The sequence below is a fragment of the Patella vulgata genome, chromosome 4 (assembly GCF_932274485.2).
Source record: "Patella vulgata chromosome 4, xgPatVulg1.2, whole genome shotgun sequence".
In the NCBI taxonomy this organism is placed as follows: Eukaryota; Metazoa; Mollusca; class Gastropoda; family Patellidae; genus Patella; species Patella vulgata.
The window spans coordinates 52,660,495-52,687,082 of NC_065882.2; the positions used below are offsets into that span (position 1 = coordinate 52,660,495).

The 26,588-nt window shown below is 35.0% G+C and overlaps 1 protein-coding gene across 1 annotated transcript in view; it reads right to left on the reverse strand.

Moving 5' to 3' along the window:
- Positions 1-25,777, reverse strand: part of LOC126818777 (neuronal acetylcholine receptor subunit alpha-10) — a 37,779-nt gene extending 12,002 nt beyond the window's left edge. Inside the window, exons 1-3 of the mRNA XM_050546337.1 lie at positions 25,424-25,777; positions 2,838-2,946; positions 1,436-1,599 (exon numbers count right to left, since the gene is read on the reverse strand). Of these exons, the coding sequence (XP_050402294.1) occupies positions 1,436-1,599; positions 2,838-2,913 (240 nt within the window). The 5' untranslated portion in view covers positions 2,914-2,946; positions 25,424-25,777. The remainder of the gene's footprint in view (positions 1-1,435; positions 1,600-2,837; positions 2,947-25,423) is intronic.
- Between the last annotated feature and the right edge of the window lie 811 nt (positions 25,778-26,588).

Below are 26,588 nucleotides of genomic sequence, written 5' to 3' on the forward strand. Positions count from 1 at the left end.
ATATTGACTTGGGTGGAAATTAAAAAAAAACAAATTATATTACAAATGACTTGGGTGGAAATTAAAATTGACTTGGGTGAAAATTATAAAAAACAAATTATATTAAAATTGACTTGGTTGAATATTAAAAAAAAAAAAAATATATTTTTCATGTCCCTTATCAGCCACCGTAAATACGTTATATAAATGTAATTTATCGTGAACTTAAACTGGTTGTCATATTTCATAAATACCTTCACCCCCCAAATTTATTTTTGAGTTAATTTATTTCCAATGTTCAAAGGTTGATATTTTAAAAGAAAAATTCCTACCAATCCAAATTATTCGGTATCGCATCATAGCGTCATTAATTCACCCGAAATAAAATATTCAGTCAAGAGAAATATAATTAGAAACTACTTAGTTATAGATGAATGCACATTTGACCGATAAACGGTCTTCAGGGAATATCATAGTACCCTATTTTTAAAATTACTTTCTATCCTTTTCCTGATTAAAAAGTTTTTGGCCATAAATAATTCATTTTTAATAATTCTCCCAAGTTGTTTCATTGCAAGGAGCTTGTTTTTAGGCACTTATTTCCGATCCCCGTCTTTTAAAAAGAAAATAATGAACCAATTTACCGTTTACTGGATATTGGGTATTTATATTCTCATTCATGTTATATTTTGGCGTATAGATCTTTTTTATATGGATTTATGTCTCCGGACAAGAACAATGCCACAGAGTCGACGGTTGTCAAATAGCATAATTAAATTCGACGTTTGAGATACTTCCAATGCCAACATAAAATTGTATTTAAATATTTCGGTGACTATCGTATTACCTAGTAAAGACCGTGATCAAAAATGTCCACAAATAAAACAAATGTATGCAGTCGATCACTTTCGGTTCAAATCAACTCCTATCTCCAGGGTCTAACCTCATTGTGATGTTCTTGTAGTATGAAATGGAATGGTTCCTGAAATCTCGTCGATACATTGCTAAGACCATTTTCCGGCATATAGCTAAAGCCATGTATTCATTGTGGAGAGGAGAATTTTGCCTACCTTTCAAAATTAGGTTTCAACCAGTTTATTATTGATCTCCTAGTATAATTCGGATTTTTTCATATAGTCATCAAAACCAAATATACATGTAGGTTAAACGAAAAGTTTTGGAAAAAAGCTTCACTTCCTGTGCTAATGTCAAAAAACCTGTTATTGTCAATGACAACATAATTATTGTGCTTTACACGCCAACAATTATATATTAACCCTTTGGATATCAAAATTAGCATAATAACCCTAAATAAACGACATCTGGTTTAATATGTATAAAACATTCCTTTAAACCATGGCAACACAAAATATGCCCATACTACATACTACACTACAAATTTTTCACTCGTGCAATAAAATAAGCAATTTGAAATGTTATTACATAATTTACCTACCACGTCAAATATTTGTGTAAGGGTTATTCCCATATAGACATCTACAGCATGTGATGCATTAAATACTGGTCTTGTATGATTATCATAGTAGTGCATTAAAGTCATAAACAATCTCTGCTCATCTGTTAGAACTGGTACACTTCTATTAAAGCATATCTGGTACTCTGTAAAACAAAGCATGCCGCATTAATTTTCAGGCGGTTTAATAACTTCTTTAAAATTCATAACGAATTATTATTCTAGTTGTTACAATAACTAATACCAACTATATCGGCAATATCAATATCACTCAATTAATAACAATCAGCCCGGTGCATCCGTTCCGATTATCTTTTTAAAAAACGACAAACCAAATAATACAATAGTTTGTGGCACGTACTTCACCCATTTTGTAAAATTAATATCACCAACTTCAGCTTGTGGAATCAAATATGTAGAAACCAAAGTAAACTTTTAATGGTCACGACCTCAGTTAGATTTGATCGATTTGAAATTCTGGCTGTAACAGTCATCACTATTGTTTTTACAAAGACTCAATATACATTAAGAGCAGTTTTCCGTCTTTTAAATTCGTGCATCATTTCATACAGAATGTTGAAATTACACTCTGTGACATCTGCTTTAGCAACCAAGAAATAATCATATTTATTTATACTGCATGCACTTTGACCCCAATAAACATTTGATTGTTCTGCTCCTAAATAAACAGCTGGTCAATCCTGGATTAATCAGAAGACTAATACCCAGCTCACTCGATAGTTTCTCTTATTTTATTTTATTAGTTTATTTGATTAATGAAATGACGACACTTAGTAACACTCAACAGAAACCTCGTGTTGTGAAGATTAGCATCGGCGTTTTGAAATTTCGTTTGCTTTTTATGAATAAAAATTAGTTATCCCTTTATAATAGAATATAGCCACAATTCGACTTGACTTATCTGTGACGGTTTAGGTCAATGACAACTAACATTATACTAAATAAATTAATAGCAACAACAGATTAAATATTGCTCTTTTTATGAGTACCGATTGTATTAACTTCGATCAATATGGTCACAATTCAGGGCAACACGTTGCAGATTAATTCAGCAAATTGCGACTGTGTTCAAGATATAGTTCGGTAAATGGTGAGCCAAATATTACATTTAAACTATGTGAAAAGAACGGTTCGGATTAAAATACTGCAATAAATTGTTGGTTTATATCCTCAACTATTTTGGTCCGACATAATTATAGTTTAGCACCGGGGATTTAAATCTTACTACAGTACCCACGAACAATATCTATTCAACCATTATTTATTTGGTGACTGACAGCGCCACAGTACAACAATTGTAACAGTTAAAACTAGTGTGGAACTTTACGAAAACCGATTGTTATTCAACTGTTCAACCACCTACCTGTTAATGCTAATATACTCAAGTCTGGTATTACACACAGGTATAATGAAACTATAATAATCAGTATAACAGCCATTATTTCTCATCAATAGTCCTCTTTCATCGCTATCTAAAATATAAAAATAAGAGTAAAGTAAAAGAAGAAACACAAAACTATAATACAATACAGAAACTACAGGACACACAATGCAAAACAGTAGTACAAGTATTATGATACAATACAAGAGTACAAGAATGCTATATAATATAGCTGTACAAGTATTATGATACAATACAAGAGTACAGGAAATGCTATATAATATAGCGGTACAAGTGATATAATACAATACATGAATACACGAAATATGATACAATACAAAAGTATAAGAAATGTGATATTATACATAAGTACAGGAAATATGATACTATATAGAAGTACAGAAGATACAATACAGAAGCACAAGAAATGTGATACAATACAGAAGTACAGGAAATATACAATACAGACGTACAAGAAATATGATACAATACAGAAGTACAAGAAATATGACACAATACAGAAGTACAAAATATATAATACAATGCCGAGGTACAAGTAATATGGTCACGAGCGGATCTAGGGGCCGGGTACCTTTCATTGGGAATCATCTACTTTTAAATGCTGACCTAAAGAGGCACGGAGGTTGTGCCTTAATCAATGAAACTTTGGCTGTTTCAAAGAAATCCATACAGTTAATATCCGCTAAGCATAACCGGCATTTCAGAGTCGTCAGTTGACGGATTTTCGGCTTTATTGAATGGTATCAAGGATCACTTTAAACAAAGATGTTAAGAAGAATTTTAGATAAAATGTGGATGAGGGCTTTATGACAGTCTTTCATAACTTATGAAGTCCGATGGATAAAAAGCGAGCGCAAAGCAATATAATAGATCTACATATCTGAAACAATTTTCAAAGGGCATGCATTCCACAAATTAATCTGAATACTTCAGGGGTCATCAATTTTTGACACATGTCGCGTGGACAGTATAGGTCACCGTAGGCCATGACGAATAAACGACATTGGAACAATATCCGTCATAGCCAATAAAGAGTATGCACGGGGTAACACACCATCTGGTAGACATGCCCACACTTAAGTGACAGTTGAATAATACGAACAACGTGAACAGATGCGTCATTTGGATGAGACTTGTGGAGACTTTTAACAACATATAGATTCTTTATTCTCCACAAATAGAACAGACCGCCTGTTTGGATTTCAAAGCAGTCATCCGAAAGTTCTATAATGGCATCGATCAACAACATTTATAGCACAAATGAACACAAATATATTGTGAGTAACATTGACAAAAACTATCAATCAATCTTGGACACTAACACTTTCAAGCATGTACGACGATATAAGCGCTTCGTTGAAGGATGCAGTTCATAAAGGCGTGTGGATACTGCGTACAACACGATCTGAACACAATCTGTGTATTTCCGACTAAGAAAGCAGGGTTACTCCCATCAAAAAATGGCTATAAAAATATCACGATTTCACTAACAAAAAATGTCATCTCCGCTGGTATACATTTAATGTCTCATTAGAATAGTTTAAAGTTTTTCAAATAAAATTATTCTTAATATTCCGTAAGAAAATTCAATCGACGTTCTTATTCCATCTTATCGAACATGGCTTCTTCGTTTGGACAGTTTATGGGTCACGGCGGCTCGTAGGGTATGGCGGTTGCTCACTCCCTGTGTTAAGCCAGAAAGTTTCCCGCCCTTGTCAGCAGTGCAGGGTGGAGGAGGACTCTAGAGGTTCGAATTATTTGAAAAACCGAGCTCCCGGGGATACCATTGGTAGCAAGCTAAAGATTGAAATAAGGATAGGCCTCAGATCACATTGCATGGTGTACGCTGTTTCTAGATTTGGTCAAACTATTCAATTGGTTACCATCGATTGTCCATCTCCTTTCCTCTTTTGATCTAATTGAACTCATTCTGACCAACCGATAACGTGTGTTTGTCTATATAACCTTGAACGACGTATACCTATGGATAAACGACTATCTGCTCCGGTATCAAAACGATACGGTTTGTTAATTTCGTCCAATATGCCTCCATGTAATACTGTAGCTAAAATTCAACAAACTCTTGCCTATACATTACATTTTTTATGCTTTGTGAAAATTTTGAAATTCTTACAAATTTATTTGTGTTTACAGAATTAACAGATATGGGGAAAATTATACTTATAGGTCGTCGGCCAACCATATCTAAGCTTAATAATTACAGTGAAATCAGTACTCAAATTAAACACAAATCTGTAGACGGTCTACTAGTAGGAACGAGTGATATCAAATGATGAAAACCTTAAGATAAATAAATTAAGTTTAAACAAAAAGGTAAAGGTACCAAAATCTTGGCATTGACATCTTATAATGACAAACTATTATACTTTACAGTATTACTCACATTATATAAAACTAACAAAATACCCTATTACCAATGAAATTATTTGGTGTTTGGTTTCCTTTTTTCTGGAGGGAGGTGGGCGTGGGAGGGTGGTAGGAGCAAAAGTTGAAAGTAATTAATCATCTCAAAATAAATTCGCCATTTTCGGGAAACCATATACATAAATTAAGTAAAAGAGGCTAAGTTTGTCTTCAGCACTTTACTATACACATGATATAACGTGAAGTTACAGGTTTACTGTGCGGATGTCACAAATGGACAAACAGATTCAATATCAAGAATAAAAGGAATGATTATCGATGGTTCCACGTTTATGAGGTTTTAACAAGAAGCTGAAACTGTCAGGAAGTTGGTAGAAGTGCTACTAATTCCCGCAACTAATAAAATCAGTCACGGTAATGGAACCAAGGTCTATAGACTCAACACTTGAAAAGGGGTTAATGATGGCTAACTGCAAAAGAAACTGTTGTCTATTCGAAAGATCTTTGATGACACTTGACTAAGTTTCTAGCAACCCTTTGATCAATATAATCAGAGCTGCAACCAAGTCACTTAAACTTTCACATGGCACACACTGTTGCTTTATCGAAGGTTCTAATTAAAATAGTTAGGGTAAAGTCATTTTTAAAACCAATGAATACAGAAACGCAAGCATCTCTTTGACTATAGGATTTTCACCTTAAGATCTTTCCAATTTACAATATGTTCCTAATGAACACAAAAGTTACTCCGACACTGCAGAACAGTAGGACGTTAAAACTCATTTCATTTCACTATGACACATTATTTAAAATACAACACAAAATGGTTACACGCCTTACCTGGTGTACAGCATTCACAACTAAATTTGCAAAGGTTTTGATGAAGTACATAAATCTAGAATGATAAGATTCACACAATCATGTCAACAATATCCTAGGACACCAAGTCTTGTGAAAATATTAAATAAATGCTATATTCGTGGAAGTCAATTAACATAATTTCAGTTTATCATCCTTCAGTTTAGGACTGTATCCACGGTATGAATAATCCATGTTAATTTACTGGCTTTATTTGAGATAAGGCGCAAATACTATTTTATCTCCCGTCGTGATGTATAATTAACAAATCATTTCCAGACATCTGTATATTTAAAAGAGATGACAGGTTTCCGGCTACGTGTTATTTTTAACACCTGACATTAAAGGTTTATGGGCTGATTTGATGACGCAGGAAATATTCATTTCACTCGCTCCACAGTAAAATGAGAAAACAATAACAGTTTTAATAAAATATCACCTGTTTCAAAAGTTATCGTTCAAATGACCACACCTACCATAACAAACTAAAGAATACGTCAGGATAACTTAAGGCCGATGAGACAACGACCGTGCTTATATACTGAGGAATCATACACAATCGCCAAAAATAATGGAAAAAAAGCAAATGCTATGTTTGGACGTTCTGTTGTGGCATTGATAGATCGGAACGTCCACTTTTGATTCCATAGTTCATACATAACCCAACAGTAACATACTGAAATATATCTTTAAACAAACATGATTTGTATTCTCTCAAAGCTAAACAAGATTAATATATACGTCAATAACATGCCAGATTGCGTGTAGATTTGTAATCATTGAGATGATAGGTCAATCTTAAAGTATTCGTATCATGCCAATCATTTATATTCTCGTTCAACTATTAACTTTAAATAATGCGACACCAATCTGGCACCACTTCTAAGGCATACACAAAAAAGAATACGAAATTTTGCAAATAATGTTAATCATATTTAAACATGCGTATTTGCAGTAAACTAAGGCAGATGCTTAGATGGTAAGTGTTAACCTACTACGCCTTTAACTGTCCCTCTTGGCCATTAATGGGTGGCAGTTATCAAACACGGATGTCGAGGAAGGCGAACACATAATAGAACATTACCAGAAAATAGGTATTATCCTGCAAACAAACATTTCAGTTTAATAAATTTATGCAAGTTAGGGGTAGAAAATGATAAATTTAAATGTCGGTTATTTAATCTCAAACTGACATCAAACTCCATCTGTGTCTTTTAACTAGGCCCGATGTACTTTGATCGCGTCTCAATATTTTTTTTTACTCCGTCGGCTCGGGCGTGCAGGTAAGTGGGTGGATCGAGAGCTATCCAAGGGTTATTTGTTTGGACGCAAGTGTTGAAATTTCCCGACGGCCCCTATCACTAAATACTGAGTTAGTTAATCTGAACTTGTTCGTATGTTTGTCGAACATACATGCATTTCTTGATGGAAAACTTTATCTGTTGATATTAGTTTAACTTATGTGTTTACCTACATGGCGCGAGAGACTATATATATGTAAGTGCCAGACTAAAATAACAAATAGTTGAATTATCTGCTATAATAATATGTATCTGATATCTCACACATAAGGTTCCAGACTACAAAACAGAAATGTAACATGGTTTCTGTTATCAAGCTCACATATCGCCTACCAAGATATATTGGAGATAACTGGGAACGGAAAGTGTACGGTCGCTTTGTTTTGGTTAATGTTTCTGGGCGCTTGAAAATTATTTTGATAAAATTATGACGCTTAAGTGACTATTAAAAGTCCCTGAAGATTTCGGTATATGCATACTTAGCAACGTACATTTATTTCTGTAACCATATTGAATTCTGTAGTGGTGAGGGGGAGCCAATGTCCAAGAGCCTTTAAGTTTGAAGCTAATTCTGCTATTACTAGCAAACTAAGAATCGTTTCGGCTTTTCTAAACTTTATAAACACTATTAATGTAATGTTATTTGCATAGACATAAAATGGATATTCTATACGCCTTTCCCGAAACAACTATCTAAATAGTTAAAACAATCTATATTTTGAATTATTTACAGCAGTAAATCATGATTCAGTTGAACGACGTAAACGACAATTAATGTTAAGTGCAGTTCAATGTTCTTTCTGGATTTTTTCAGTGATTACACAAGGGCATGTTTAGGAAAGATATATTGGCCGCTGGGTCTGACATAATTTAAGCAATTTGTATTCAAGTGTACAAATTATTCTCGAAAATCCCATTCACGAGATATTCGCATTTTGCATTCCCTAATATTACGAAAAAGCTTTTAAGATTTCACTTTTGGATGGAGAGTTGTCAATAAGCAATGATTAATTATATCTTTAAAATCATTCGTAATTATTGCACGTGGATCATTAATCTTCAGTTCTAACATGTTCCTCTCATTTTCGCCAAACATAACTGCTTTGCAGATAAAGAGAGCGGCGTTCGACTGCATACCAAACCAAATGAATCGGAGTGATATTTATAAAGGCATGTAGTGTCTATGAAGGTAGTCGAAGAGGCCATTCTGAACCCAGACATATAGAGGAAGTTTTTATTGAATTTGTGATATTAAACATCATAAATCGCAACCCTAACAGTCTTAGCAATATATTCTCACTGACACTGATGATCTGTAAATGTCTTGCTCTTCCGTCAAATTAAACCTCGTCATTGATCTTCTCCAGTTACGATTACGACTTCTAGACCTAACGTTGAAATACCTCTTACAAACTTACCACTTCTATAAAGGGCTTCATTAGCACATATTAAGAGAAAAAATTCTACGTTTTACCATAGAAACTCGACTAATACCGTCGATTATTCTTCATAAATTTACCAAAATCGTCTGTTGAATATCTTGAATATCGTCTTAATTTTCTAAAAATGCACAGACGCAGATGTAGCTTATCATGTAATTTACTAGGGAAAAAACCCATAAAATTATATAATATGGTCGATTATTCTATATAGATAAAATCAAACATGTCTGCGTGTATGTTCGCCCATCACCCTTCGTCGCCGTGCTCCACCCCATATAATGTGTTATCAAATAAACCAGCATAACCCCGTGAATGTTTTAGGCCATCGAAATTAGGATGGGTGAATTTTGGTCACCCCCACATATATGGTATCAAATTAACCAGCATGGCTCCGTGCATATTTTAGGCCACCGAATTTAGGCCCCAAGCGAATTTGGGTGCCAGTCTGTGTACAGATCCTTAACGTCGGCTTGTATTTCCAAGAAAATATGAGCACAGACTAAAGATGGTGATACAATTTATTAATCTTTACTGGAGATTAATCGCTGAAATCTGGTAATTCTTTAACTAAGTGGACTTTGAATCTTATTAACTTTAATACCAAATGTCAACAAACCATGTATAATAGACGTTGATGAAACAATTTTTATGGTTGAACATGCTCATTTGTAAGATCAGCAGGACACAACTTTATCGTAATGATAGAAGTGATGATCGATTCTCCAATCCATATTACAGTTTGTTCACAATGTAAAGAGATGGTTGCAACTCATGTAGTTGCAAAACATAGTTTTTAAAAGATGTTTTGATCAATAATACATCTTCACATTTCTCAAGTGCTGATTGATTAAGTCTTCTTTAATTCTTCGAGGTCTCTACAGGAAACCAGAGACCAATCATGCTTGCACAAGTCACTATTAATTACTACTTCCACCATTCCCTCTTTTCAAGAATAGATGCAATTATATTGAACAAGAATTTTTTTGCAAAAATTGTATCTTTATGCTTTTCCAACGACTATTAGACTTCGTCATTCAGTGCAAAAAGTATATTCAGCGCGAGACGGATCTTCACTATATGACTAAAGTCCTGGAACCGCAACAAAAAACAAAAGTTTTTCCGAGGATTATTCTTGAAAATATTTTTTTGTTATTAGATGTCAAAGGTTAAAGTATTATAAAGATTAATTTTAAGTCCAATATTTCGCATATTGATAATGGTGGTGCAGAAAAAAAAAATGTTAACCCCATTTTATATCATTTAAAATGTAGTCATGGTTTATTTACTTTCCGAGCAATTCATGCGTGATCTTGGATTCAGACCGATATTATTATTATACACTTGGTAGAAACTATTACCCAGTGAAAAATGATATATAACGCTTTATTTAATATCGGAAAAGAAATTGAGTTCAAGGGTTAATAACTTTTCCTTACGTATCAATTCAAACAGTGAATTAAACATATATTATGCCTTTCTTTAGGCCTGAAATGTTATCTAAATTATTAATTAGACATTAATTAACTTACCAAAACCATAATCAGCTTTCTATGCCATCAAATGCCTGTGATATTTAGTGAATTCAAATACTTTTGTGGTGGATTCGGTTACCGTAATATTGAATAATCAAGACCTTGTCTGTAACGTTGTCGAAACAACAATATTAATGACAATCGGGGCTAGCCTATAATTATATCGCTGATTCCTTGACTCAGAGTGAGGTAATTTAACGGACATTTTTAAAGGATTTTCTTTTTATTATCTATTATTTAACTAGTATAGCGAAAACTGTCAGCTCTTTATCTAATCTTACCACCATATTGCCGCTTTAATAATTATAAGGCGCATAAAAAATTGTGCAAATACATCATATCATTCTGAAATAAATTACTGAAATAAAATCTTGTTTTTAAAAAAAAAATTTAAAAAAAAATGCTTTCATCCACATCGTTTGCATGCACCCAACTATCATGAGCTAAATCGTTATCTTCAAAGCACTCATTCCTTTAAAACCTTAAAATTTTAAATTAGAACTCTTTTGGAAGATACTCATCAAAGGATCCGCATCTTTATTTTCGTTAATAGCTTGTCGTTCAGAGATTAGTTTATATGCATTAAATGTTATTTGACATCTTATTCAAACATTGCGTCTTGAGAATGTCATTCTGTCGCATAAAAAAATGATGATTCGGAAATGGAAACTGCAATTACTTATCTATTTTCAGCTTTTGGACGCCTCATATATGAAAGGGCTGTGACGACCGGTGTATTTAAATTGTGCTTTTTGCACTCACGGCTATATAAACCATGTACATTGAAAACTATAAGTTTCCCAAACGCAAATAAATATAAATCCTGTTAAAAAAATATTGGAACTAGAAAGATTGCCCGGGTAATTTCCGTTCTTGGCTCCTTTTTCAGAAATTGTTACGTCTAGGGACAGTGGCATATTGCTCAAAAGAAAATCTTTAATGCTATCGATGGTAACAAATTAGATGTATGAATGCAAATCGTTCGACAGGTCCGATCCCAGTCGCCAACTCTATATTGTGTGGACGATAGTGGACCTGGTGTAAAGACCATAAAATTAGGCACATGTTATAAGTCTGTTAAATTGATGTTCGCAAGATTGTTATTCCAGGAAGCCTTAGAGATATTTCGTTACACACCTAAACATATACTTTCCCTAAGCAAGGGAATTTACACGCACTCTCAGTCATGACATTTTGGAAGAAGAAATTCTCACCTAAATTAAATGTGCTCGTCGGTAAAATCCATTAGGGAGTCTTAGCTTATTCATGTATGCATCACCAAATAATAATAGAACTTATTGGAAATCAAAAGCGATCCAGTAAAATACGTTATCCTGTATCAGGGTTGTAGGAGTGGGATATTAATTCTTCTCGAAGTGAGTTTGAGCTATATAACGTCATGACTGTTCATTAGCTTCGTATTACAATCATGTCGTTATTTTCATTTGCATTTATTTAACAATATGTTAAAACGGGTAGAATTGTCGGATTGTTTTATTCGTTTCTTATGGTATTGCGACCGAATGTCCAAGTCTGCAAGCGGTCACCTGTCGTTTCGGTACTCCTCGGGGTCAAATATCTAGAATAATTACATTAAACTTGACTCAATCTGGGCAGGAACCAAACACTCCGGGTTATAGATCTGCCTTTTTAGTATTGTATAATGGGTGTGCCCTGATTTTACTGACGTATACCGCTGTCATGTGGGCAATTTCCTGGAAAACGGCTTCCAAGAACTTAGAACCCAACCCGGTCACTTTTGGAGATACTGCGCGGAGTGGCGCGCCTGTAAATGGTTAACCAGGACTCATGGGCTCACGATTTATTTTACCATGCTAACAACCACACACATGATGTTCATTAAACGTACTTCCCGATTGAGGAACGTAGGTTATTAAAGGCCTTGAATCTAAAGCTACAGAAACAGTATTTGAAAAGTTTGACGATAAATTCAAGATACGCTTTAATTAGACGCTTGAATACTGGGTATTTATTGTTACTTAACTCCCCCATGTTTCATCGCTCCAAGATAATACCATTACAAACTTACACAAGATTCGAGATAACTTTAATAGGGGCCTCAAACATTTCTACACATTTCGTGTTTAACTTCCATTATAACTGCTACCAGAATCTCTACTTAGCGTTTCTTACATTACGCTAAATTGGTTTCCTTTTCAGCCAATTCAGATCTACAGACAAGAAGTCTGCAAGTGACAATTTTATCAGACTCCGATCCCCCAGTACATTCAGTTTTACTTCACATTTCAATGATCGCAGTGAATATTTATTCATATTTATAAATTGATATTCTATCACAAATAACTATACCCTAATAGTCAAAAACATCCTAACATATGATTTATAGATAGCTGTAGTTTTATTTTATTTAGTCCTTACAGTATAGAAATAAATCAGGTGAGCTCCTCGGTGCGAGACTACCAATGATTGTGAAGTTATACGTTATAGAAGAACATTTGCAAACATGAAATAAATTATATCAAAGTCATACCATGGCAATATTCTTAGCATTCGCAAATCAAACTCATTATGGGTCATAAAGTAGCTAACCTTTATCTCATTGTACTGAATGAGCAAAGTGTATGTTATTATTTCCAGACACAGTGTATTGTCTAAAGTAGAAACATCTATCGGGTATGCGAAAAAACCAACTTCCATCCGTGAACTTGTAGATAAGTACACAAAAGGGCCTTTGGGTATTGCAATTCAATAAGAGTTGGAGAAAAAGGTCACTTTTTCCGACAAAGACGATTTTCTACCGAATGTCAATCTCAAATGTGTGAGCGACTCATTTAAAAATACCTCATTTTTCGTTCTTTTTTTTTAAACCGGTCCTGTTTTCATGGAGCAACAAAGTGCCAACTAAAAGTAAATTACCATGGCTGAGGTATATATATAGAAAATATAATTTTAGCTTGTCAATATATAGGTAGGCTATATGTAGATAGATTACTTGCGGTCTAGACATTGTCAATCAGCCAATCAATCAAAAACACCTCAAATAATCGTTAAAGAGAATAATTGAAGCGATCGTCTACTTAACATTCCCACAACCATGGTAATATATTACATACACCCGCCGTAAACATCCTAATAAACCATGTTTTCTTATTACCTGATTTGATTTTAGATGGGTTTCAGATAGTTCAATTCTGATACAAATGATCGTAAGAATTACGTCGTTTGAGTTGGTAACATAATCGCCCACATACCATTGTACTTTTAGGTTGTAATGGCGTCTAGATGGTAGGAGACCATAAACCCTTTATATATACTAACAATTCTACCCAAACAATATTGTGTCATTAAAAACACACTGTGGCAATTTGACGTATCTGTGGAATGAAAATGGGTTTAACGTCTTACTTTTCTGCACCAACTGGGCTAATGCGGACTGACGTACGGTTTGTTATAGGGCAAATTTTGCTCGGATAGCGATCTAGTTTTATTTCTATTTCTAACTATTCAGTTATCTTTAGGGTGTTGCCAATGGTATACACTGTTTCAGAAATTGCATTTTTTTTGTCACAAACATTGCAAATATTAAATAAGCCAGTTATTCGACACTAAGCCTTGGCATATCTTCCAAAGATCGGTGGGGGGGGATTATATTATTACGCCTGCAATTCATATAAAACATACGTGCACAGTACGGACTAGGATACGAGTGTAGGGTCTTCACAGCCATCAAACATGAAATCCGTCAGTCGGTGCACAGTATTCAGAGAACTATCTACTCTACTTTGAGAATAGAACTCTGCCCTAAACGGCCGCCATATCCAACAATTGTTATATTGTTTTGTAATGCGGTTCTACTCCAGTTCACATCTGCTATACACAAAAAAAACAAATTAAACCATTTTAATTTTATTAAATGGAAGCAGAATATATACTCCTTAAAATTATCGAAATATACTTAGTGTTTTCAACTAAAATCGTCGATTTAGGTCAACTAGCTTAGTGTCTGTTCTCAAGCGGAGCTAATTGTAGACAGACAGCATAAGTTTAGTATGAGGAGCAAGCATGCCAAGTGTTATGTAAAAACTGGGAACAGCAACAAAAATAGAAAGATGGACCAAAATATAACATTTGCAGGTGCGCCAATGGTATACCTTAAAGTCTGGTGGTCCGTGTTATGTATTATTGGAAAACCGACCACATACTAAAGTATTTCGGAGATTGTTAACTCAGCGGTAATTAGCTATAATAGGTACCGCTTTTAAAATATCAAAATAATTCATTAAAAAGTGTCGAAACTTTGCACTCTGTTTACACTTCTTATTTTATATATTTTAGATATCGAGTTTCCTCCCTTCATTTTTATCTTTGTTAAATTCGTTCATTGAACAGTTCCCAGTGAATTATACGCGATTATATTCCTTATTCCTTTTGGTGCGCATGATCAACATTTAAATTCTTGAAATTATTACAGTTCCATGTATGGATCAACACAATGCCGCCAACATTCAACCATGCATTGAACATGAATCGGCAAGGCAAGCGAACCCAGAACCAGAGCCTTATAGATGATGCTGCACTAGACGATATCGAGAAGAAATCTATAAGCTCTGAATTAAAGACAACTGGTACGTATTGGGGAGATTGGCTTTCGACCCTGGTCGGTGATAATATGTTGTGAAGGCACAATGTTTCACATGGAATGGAACGAACTAAAGAAGAATGCAATAGAAAAGTTCACCATGTATACCATTTTATATCATAAAAACACCGATGGGTCTGGTGTGTGTAACATAACATTAAACTACCATTAGTTTAAAAGCTGAAACAGGTTAACGAAACTTCAATATAATGAAGTCTAGAGACAACTTGAATTCTAAACTAAATAACCATTATTAAGTGCGGATCGAAACCACAACTGTTACTCCATCGTCATTTATATTGAATGGAAAAATATTGTAATCGAAATTAAAAAAAAGAGTAAAAATACCGTACATGTATAGTCAATGCCCTGCACCAATCCATTTTTCCAATATGCAACTCCCCTATTTGTTCTTTTAGCGTCCTGTGACTCATTCTAGTGAAATTGGAGATTTCAAACCAATTGCCTGCTGGTTGAAGGTATAGCTTTGAGAATAATGTCACTGACTGGGATTGTTTCAGTTGGTTTTATTCGCCCTATTTAATAGTAAATGAAGTTACGGACACAGGATTTTTAAAAAATCTAACCCTTACCACCTAGCACTCATTTACTATTTAACTAACCTGGCAAATCAGTGGTGGCTGGGGGAGTACGGCGCTGGTTCATTAACCCGGTCCCAGGTTCAATCCCGGTGTTTGCTGAAATCGGCTTCCACGTAAAAGAATTATTGACAATTTGAATTCGATGGTAAGTGGTTGGAACCGCTATAGGCTATGATTTACAAATAATTAAGAATTACTGTATAGGCCTATCATTAAATGAATGCGCGTATTCGTATTCTTATAATATTAGTCATAATATCTGGTCGTTCCCAGGTGGTAGGAATAGCGGAGATATACCCGTTTACATGTAGGCGTGTACGCATCAAAACTCACTGATGAGAGGTTGTCAAAATGCCACTGACCTGGCAAAATCCCCACCCTATAGAAAAGATTAACCGTTACAACCGTATGTATGTATATGTTACTTTCCATTCCCCATCCTTTATAATGCCCGACTAATATTCAGGTTGCATACCCATCTGTGTTCTTTCCCAGAGATAGACACTTTCCAACGGGAAAATAAAGGCCCTTTTCGCCGATCCATTATCTTTTATACAACTCCGAAACTCTTTGTAATTTTATTTAATAGGTAAATAAAGGGGAAGCACAAACGATTATAACTTTTAAAAGAACGATCCGAGTCAACAAATATGAGTAATAACAAACGATTTTTTAAAATACTTGGTCGATTTACAAGATTCTCTCTTTCATATTTTGGGGACTAACATGTTCTGTAAGTTTGATAACCAAATAATATAACTGCGTGGAAATAATAATCTTTCACTTGTATCGAAAGCTACATTTTAAACGAAATGTTTGATGGAACACAATGTGAATCATAAAATAACCAGTTTAAAAGTTTCAACAGATATTGAACACATCTGTGTCATTTCTTTTGTAATTACAGCAGGTTTAATGCAAATAGCAAAAACAAATATGTGTCATTATTTGTTTTGTAATAGCCGCAGGTTTAATGCAATATGTAAAAAACTTATTATATGCGTCATTATTTATTTTGTAATAACACCACGTTTAATCCAAATAACGGAGAATGTATGTCATTGTTTCTTTAGGGTTTTTAGCCAATTACCATCTGCCATTAGGGTTAATATTTTAGCACGGCAATGTAACTGGGGTGCTGTATCTTTGTGATAGATATACAACGCTCAGTACACAGTTGACATTTAAAAAAAATAACGTGGAAAAGTAATTACTTTACTATTCAAGAAAACAATTTATGTGTATTTTCTATAATATTCCTGAAAGTGTAATCAATTTTAAAACAGTGATTTGTTAAAGTGGAGAATACATTCTTGTAATATCTCTCCATTTTTTATTTGTTTAGTTATGAAACAGTACATAATCCCTTGTTTCGGTTTAAAATGTCACTTCCCAATCTGGCTTTAATATTTTTGAATAATTAAGCAGGGTTGTAATTTTAGAATTTTTGTCGATCAGAACATCCGAATACAAAACTGATTTTTTATGAAATTTCATCCCTGCAAGTTTGTCAAATTTCTAACGTATTAATAACCAAATACCCTCATCCCGCCCCATGATATATTACTTATCAATAAATGTAACTCGGATACTTTTCAGGAAAGTTATTTTTCCACACGTATTTAGAACCAAAAGTGCCTAGCGGAATTTAATAAAACCTTAGATTAGCATCATCCATTATTAATAAGCTAAACATATCTCAAGGGAAAATGGAGTTTGTTCTACAAATATCATTTGTTTTACTGGACGTTTCATGAACACCTTCAGTGGATTTTTTTTATACAAATAGCTCACGATATAATCGGTTGCAACAGAATTTAATGAACAATTTGTCAGTATCAAATGGAATGAAATGGTATTACTCTTCTCATCAACACCGACTTCAGGCGTTTGGAGACTATAACAATATATTAATTATTGTTCCCAGTAAAAAAACAATCGACCTATTTAAAGTCTGCAAATTTAAGTCCTTTGATATGATTCCTAAACTTCTCCAAAGGACAACCCGTGAAAACTCGCCATGTCTTCGTCACACACTAAGATTTAGAATATTCAGTTGAAATTTCAATATATTTTAAACAAAGGGCAATTTTCAGCCATTATCAAATAACAAACAAGTATATTTCTAAACAATTTAGTTTTATTCTTTCAAATTCATAAATGGAACGATAATATTAATAACTGTTCACATTATGCAATCCTGATGTGTAAAACGTATTTAGTGGTTTCTTCAGCCAATAATTGTTGTTAAACCTGAGGAACAAAGATGTCATTGTCACAAACTGAAAATTCCCCCAGATGACCAGGTTATACTACTTGAGTAATCAAAACGATGAACATTCTGATCAATGCTTTTCCTTGGAGGATTTATCTCTATAACTAGAGTCCGGAATCCAAGCGAATGAGTCCCGATGCTATAATTAATAGTAAGGCTACCTACTTTTAACTCATATTTTTACATACGGCACTTTTGCTATTCGTATACTCAATAATGAATATCATCGGGGTGTCCTATACTTGCACACAAGAATCAAAATATATCAATACAATAACACCCAAATTAAGTTGTAAAAGCTTTCAAGTTTCTAGGTATATATTTTAAGATGATAATCAAGATTTTTAGTCCTCGTCCTGGCTGCTATGGAATACATTTTGTTCTCGCAGTGTACTAGTTTTCTGTGTAAATCAACAAGCTGTAGATTGTTTGTACCTAGGATTATCGAATTCTAATTCGTCTATTTATTTTCGAATATTATGAAAAGTATAGGGTTAGAGGTCAAACTCCTTTAACACACCAATAAGCTTATAATGGATTGCGATATATACTTCTATTCGTGTTGTTAAAGGTTCCTTTCTTTCCTTTTAACTTTTATTAAAATTTAGTTGTGATTTGCATTTTTTGGTAAAGATCAAATTTTTAACCCTATTATGTATTCAGATAACTTAACAAAATCAGCATATCAACCCTAGATAATCTTCGGCTTGGATTAAATCCGATTTTTTCTTCCATGTTACCTTTTATTATATCATTGATGTGTATAACAATGTGTGATTTACATTTTTCGGTGAATATAAAACATTTCACCCTATTATGTATTCATCAAAGCTAGATAATCTTCTGACATGGATTAAATCGGATTAAAAACATAAAGATTGCGATGGGCTTATTATATTGGAATATATAACAACGTTCTTAAAATCCGGCAATAAAAAGACATGTAACTGGCCGTTTATATCGAAATATCATTACGTCACCCTAGAAATACGACAATAAAATACTTGTAACTGGACGATAAAGTGTATCATGTACATAGGGCTCAGCATAAATCGGTGGAATTTCATATCTTTGTAAATACTGGACGGAATTGAACCAATTTTGAATTGTTATTTCTATTAAGAATCGAATTTTACAATACTGTGGTTTGCACGGGATTCCTATTTCGCTCAAACTCACGGGTGTATTGTAGACCCATGGTAAGGTAATTGATTAAATTATCAAATTATACTATGCAAAATTATTCAGTTATTCTTGGCAGCTATACGTATACGCTAATTTCCTCGTGGTTATGATCTTATCTTACACAGTTAGTCAGAACTTGATACTTAAAAACATATTCTTCCATTCCCTATTGGTGGTAACAATAAGTCGAATTAGAAAATTGATTATCGACAACGTCTAAGTAAAACGATCAAATTATATATCAATTGCCTTGTGTGTGCATCATATCACTGAGTACAGTTTTCTAAATTATATTGGCAGAATGAAAAGGCCTGACGAGGTCATCTTTGTTTTCAATAACGGACTAATACATACAGCTAACATATCTTTAGATGCCATTAACCCTATTGAATAAGTCCATGGGTAATCCACAGACCAGTACCACTAGAGTAATAGTTTATTTGCTCAAGCTTACTTATTTAAAAAGTCGTGACCGATAATATTAGTATTTGCAGAATAAAGCTACGGCCTATTCAGATTACCAATAATGACCGCCAATTTTATATGTAGAGGATCATTATGCTTGATATAAATGTAACTACTAAACTTGTAGAATATAATACTAAACTAAATCTTGTAGAATATGATACGAATCTTGAAGAGTATAATGCTAAACTTGTAGAATATAATACGAAATTTGTAGAATACAAGTTTATGGGTGTATATACTTGAATAGGTCGCTATATTTATACCACCACTATTAACCGGTAAGAAAACCACAAGAGTCTTTTTGTGAATAGCGGCATACATGTACGTATTACCAAAAGCGATGGCAAGTACAGATATTTTATAGAGATGTATATTCTGCACATCATATTATATAAAGTTTAAACACATTGACAAATTATGGATAATTGAAATTTTGACCCCAGCAGACCAAATTTATCGATTCAAGATTGCATACATTTCATATAGCACAAGTAGTATATATTTTGAAATATCTCCATTAATATCATTTATTCAAACGTAACCGTGTTTGGTTGGATATGCTAGATCTCTCTTTTATTGGTTCATGTCGGTAAGATTATTTTATGTCTTGGTCCTTGTTTGTGATTCGTGAAACAATAAGGTTTGTAGAGACATTTCTGACTGAACTGATTGTTTTACATATAGTTCATCCAGATTTTCCGGCGTGGTTCCCCCTTGTCAGTGATACAGGACGGAGGGCCTGACAAGGGCAGCTGTCTAGTCGTTCGGATGGGACGAAAAACCGAGCTCCCGTGTACATATTGGCGTGCACGTAAAAGATCCCCTGGCAGTTGGAATTCGATATAAATTTCCCTCATAGCACACTGTATGGCGTATGCCCGACTTCATTAGCCCAGTTAAGGAGCAGAACAGTAGGACGTTAAACCCCATTTCATTTCATTTCGTTTTACATACTCAGCCAAATTAAAAACTTGACACTCGGGATTTTTGGGACTACATTTTTAATATTTGGTTTAAGGCAACTATGTTAGTGTTATGTTGTGCACAGACGACCTTGACATCAACAGAAAGCAAGAATACGTCTCGCCGAAAGTCCTTGACATTGATAACGTTCGTGATGTCACAGTACCCCCCAAAATGAAATTCACAGACTTGAGAACAATCGGAATAAAGTGTTTAGTAACGGTTGTGGCCTCCTCTAGCGTCTCGTACTGCCACACAACGTCTTCTCATGGATCTCAGAACATTAGTAAACACTACCCGAGGAAGACGTCGCCATTGCTCAGCAAGAGCATGTTGAAGGTCCTGCAACGTCAGTGGTGGATTCACTTGCTGACGAACAAGTCGACCCAGTTCGTCCCAGATGTGTTCAATAGGATTTAGGTCGGGGCTAAGCGACGGCCAATCCAGGACTTGGACACCGGCATTTCTTAAAAAATTCTGGGTTGCAATTGCTGTATGAGGTCGAGCATTGTCTTGTTGAAACGTTAGTCCAGGCCCATGTCTCTGCATAAACGGAAGAAGAACAGGTTGCAAAATCTGATCCCTGTACTGGACAGCATTTAAGTTCCCTTGGACAACAACAAGAGGAGAACGTCCATGTGCACAAAAAGAACCCCAAACCATGACGCTGCCGCCACCAAATCGGTCAACTTCTCTGACGCATACTTGAGCGTAACGTTCACCTCATCTGCGGTACACTCGGACCCTGCCATCGGCAAATCTCAAAGTGAATCGAGATTCGTCACTAAAGACAACCGAATTCCACTGTCTTTTAGTAAATCTTATGTGTCTTGTGGCCCACACAAGTCGGTTACGGCGATGAAGAGGTGTCAATATTGGTCCATTATAGGGCCTCCGAGCTCGAAGACCAGCAGCCTGCAAGCGATTTCGAACAGTTTGTGCAGTTACCCTTCCACCAAACATCTCTCTACTTGTGGAGGTTGCAGTGACAAATCTGTTTCTAAGATGACGTAATCGTATTGCTTGATCTTCCTGGAGTGACGCCCTCGGGCGGTCGGCAATAGTTCCAGTTTGAAGCACTCTCATTCTAAGATTAATTATTGTCTGGCGTGAACAATTAAAGGCTCTTGCAACAGTGACCACAGACTGACCAGCATAGAGCCTACCTATAGCACGTAGACGTTCTACATTTGAAAGGTGTGGCATTTTCTAACAAAGATGAAAATAACAATTTTAATTTGTTTTTCCAGTTCAAGTTACGTGTGCGTGTTCAGTTTAAGCAAACTTGCATCGATTGACCTCACGAGTTTGTGTTTGCACGTGTTTTTCATCTTTATATGCTCAAAAGTCACGTGATCCACGTGACTTTACAATTTTATTCATCAAATTCATCAAATTCATCAGTGTCAAGTTTTTAATTTGGCTGAGTATATTTAGATTATTATCTATTATCTATCACATGGTTAATTACATACCCTGTTCGAAGTGAATTATTACGGTTGGGCCCTGGGTCCATTCAATTTATTTGATAACACCTTTGTTGTTTATTGCGTATGTCCGTGTATCGGACAGTATTCAAGGACCTGCAACTGAAAGGACTAACCCTAACACAGATACATACCAAGATGGTCTCCACTTTGGGGGATAATGCCCCTTCCTTTTCCACAGTTAAGACGTGGACTGGTGAATTAAAGCGTGACAGAGAGCACCTTAGTGATGGCCCGCGTTCTGGAAGAACATCAACCATTACCGGCAACGAGTTAGGAATGACAAAAGTTTCTGTAAGACGGGTGCCAAAACTATTGACTGCGGATTGTCGTTGGCAAAAGTGTGTACATCTCGAAGGGGACTGTGTAGACAAATAATTGGAACCCATCGACTATGTACAGGTCTTTAACAGATAGGTTTAGAACTTTTCAGCCAGCCCTCGTATCATATCTATACACAAGTTGATAAATATCATATCTCTATATATAAGTTGGTAAGTATCATATGACTGTAAGCTGGTAAGTATCATTTCCCTGTAGATAAGTTGATAAGTATCATAAGTTGGTATGTATCATATCTCCGTGTAAACTGATATATACCCAATCACGATTAAACGTGGGTTTTTGTTTTTGTTTTGTTTTTTTTTTGTTTTTTTATTATTTCGATCGCCTATCACATTTGTAGACAGAATTCTGTAATGAATCATGGTAGTCCTCTGCAGGGCAACCACATACCGGTAAAGATTTTTGTTGATGGGCACCGGCTGTGGCCAGGCCCTATTCCTCAGATACTGCCGGTCCCCAAAGTCTGTGGTTTGTTCTACCTGCCCACATGTGCACATTGTTGATGGTTACAGGTGCAGCTTGCTGTGAAGATTGGACGCTAGTCTGTTGTGCCCAGTTCTGACTTCTGAGTCGAAAGATGACCACCTGTTCTGCTCTGGTTAGCTGATGGTAGCCATCTTGCTGCTGTGATGGCCTATATGGCGCCTTCATGATTGAATTCACTTCTGTCAGGCTGTGCCAGTTTCTTCCTGATGGCCCTGGGCAACAATTTTTGCCATTTTATCAGCGCCCTCTAGAATGCCGCAGTGAGACGGAATCTGGAACACTTAATATTGCCCAGAGACTATTCTAATTTGGTAGGTTGTATGCAGCAAGCCCGAGGCGTCTGTAAGGAAGACAACCTGGCTGTCTCGGCCTGCTTTGCCGCTTTGCCCGAGGCGTCTGTAAGGAAGACAACCTGGCTGTCTCGGCCTGCTTTGCCGCTGACGATTAAACGTTGATTTTATCCTTTTTGTTATAGTTTATATATTCAAGATTGGCCAAACTACACCCACAATAGCGGAAGCTTTACAGTTGAGTCACTGTGATTTATAATTATTCGCTTATATATATTTAGTAATATTCAAAATTGTTGTCTCTGAGAGATCAATAGAACTAAAATAAAAAGTTAAAAATATTAATACATATTTCTGCAAGTAAAATTATCACACAAGTATTATCTTTATCTGAAAGTAAATGATATTTCTAATAACCTGTAAAATTAAATTTGCGAGTGAAATGGATCAAAACACACACAATAAATTAAGATAAGATAAGTAGTGCGCGTGCATTGCTCAATGACGACTAGTATATTGACCTTGACTTTGATCTTTTAATATATATTTTTTTTTTTTTTTTTGGCAACAAATATATATTTGTTAGTAGCTTGAAATATATTTCCCAAACGATATATTTAGGCACTTCCTTGCTATTAGCCAATTGCCAATGCGTATATTTATAGATAGATTAAGCGTACGAACTGTGTGAATTGATGCGATATATTTGGACTGAAAATTATGCTCAAACTAATTGATATATCAAAAGTTTTTTTGCCACAAGAATCTATATTAAGCTTCCTTGTTTGTCACTGTGACTTGAATGAGGGTTTTTTTTTAGAATGTATTTGTCGTTGGTCGCTATCCATTTACCATAAATATCGAGGCTTAAATAAATTTTCGATTATCCCCTCCTAACTTCTTTTTCCAGAGTCTAAAGGACGTATACGTCTATCAATGCTCTCATAACCGGTAGCCAGTAGATCAAGACATAAGGAGCGGAACTTACGTCACTCGAGGAGACAGACTGCCAGTTAGTGAAACGCTCACATTTTCGTTCAGTGGGCAACCCATGGGTGTATCATATATATAAAGCAGTCCCACGACGGACGAAAAGTACTTTAAAATGTTAAAATGTTATTAAACCAGTGTTGAAATCAGTTTGTGTCCGCATACCTTTTATCTTTTCATCGTTTACCCTGAAACAAAGTAATGCAACTTTGCGGTTGTGCTAATGTCATACTTTCATTTGGAAATAACTACTCTATAAACACTTTAGTGAGAAGGTGTCTTTTGTGTAAAAATTACATTGAGACAAGCCAACAGGTACATTATTTGACATCTCTGCCAAATTTCAAAAATAAAAAGCAGAAACATTCTTACGGTTAATACTAAATATGACATGTGAAAAAGAAGGCGTGAACACTTTTTTAAACCAGTTTTTCTTGTGCAACTCAAGACATCTTAAGACGAGTCACCCTCTGGAAACTGGCGATTTCTCGGGTTTTGGTGGGATTTTATTGTACAACACCTGGATGTTGTGTGGCTGTAAATGCGAAGTATTGGTTGTTCTTTGAGTAAGCATACACGACAATAATGCATGGATTTATAGCTAAATGGAATAACAATTTGAATACTGGCCCATAAACCTAAGAATAAATGTTGTGTCACGAGCCCAGATGTTTAAACAAAAACAATTAATACACGGCCTTTATTTTCAAACCACACCTTTAAATATGGCTTATTAATAATAGATATGATTTAAAGATACATTATGCAAGAGTTAAATATGCCTATTGCAGGTCTTTCTGTAGGCCCGAAATGTTAACTAATTTATTAATATTATTAATTAGACATTAATTAAGTTATCCAGACCATAATCAACTCTCGATGGCATCGCTAGCCTGCGATGTTTATTGGATTAGGTTCCGATTTTCTGTTCGACTTCCATTCATAATTTAATCATGAAATGGATAATCGAGACTATGTTTTTTATCCTACCGACTTTAGTGGATCAATTTGACTGAAATTTTCAGCAAATTCCCTTTACATTATCTAGTTTTTAACTATTATAGTGAGAACTGCTAGCTCTTTATCTAATCTCCCATAATGTATCTTTAAGTGTAGATAAAACGATAACGACACAAAAAATACTCTAGCAATAATATTGACTAGAAAACTAAAAACGCATGCCCATTTTAAATAAACCAATTAAAAAAAATGCCTTAATATGTCTATGTTAACCAAACACATAGATCCAATTATTAGTATTATTTTTCAAAATATTCAACACTGTTAAAATCAACAAAACATATGAAAACATCATACCTTCTGACTTCCATCTTTGTGTTTATTTAGTTCCAAGTAATGGCAGAATCCTTTCGTGTTCAGTCGTTTAAGTCATAAACTTCTGTTGACCATTCTACACCAGACTACAAAATTGATAGCTCCGTAGTAAAGCGCGGCAAACGTTTACAATTCGCTTGACTTATATAGGAATGATTGACTTCGTGAAAGAGAGTCTAGGCAGGCAATGTATTCTGATAGCAGAAACCGTAACATTACCTTAACTTTACACGCAATAATCATTTGTGCCAGTGTTCAATCGTTGTTTGATTGGCGACGGTGTTTTGAAGCTGTTAATACGCTTAGTTAAGCCCTTTACAATAACTTCCATTTACGACCAAGAAATGCGACTTGACAAGAGACAAATCATCAGCGGCTAACACGGGGGTCGATTTCGATTTTCTTTTAACAGTTTTAATATTAGAGAGATTCACCTTTGATCTTACAATCTGTAACCGTCTATGCTGGGTGTAAGTCACGGAGGCCATATAAATTAACGCCATTAAACATGGTCAATCTGAAGCATTTTAGCTAAAGGGCTTTGGACTGAATACCGGGATTCACTTATAAATCCCTCTTTAATCGCTAGGATAGTTTACGGACGTTGTCTGTATTTTTAGCGTCCATAAATCGATGCAAAAATAGCAAAATAATGTCGATGTATTCTGTTTCTCAAATCGTTTGCATTGATGATGGTTTATTTTATAGGGGTGAGTTTAACACGGTTATTATAACATGGCTTCAATACCAACCAGTTGTATATTTGATCGAAATCAACGGGTACCCCGTACGGTGTCAGTTATTTTATTTATAGATAACTGAGGCGTGTTCAAAACGATGTAGGTAGAGTCTGACCCGTACATGAAATTTGTTACTCGTTATTGTTTATCGGGCTAGTGTGTGCGCTATTCAGCTGCCCTCTGCAAAATGATAACTATTATTAGAACTAAAAGATGCGAAACAGTATTATTTGAGGGTATCTATATACTGCGACTTTGTGAAATGAAATGAAATGAAATGGAGTTTAACGTCCTACTGTTCTGCTCCTATACTGGGCTAATGAAGACGGGCATACGCCATACAGTGTGCTATGAGGGAAATTTTGCCCGGGCAGCGGCACTATCGCCTACTCTTATATCGAATTCCA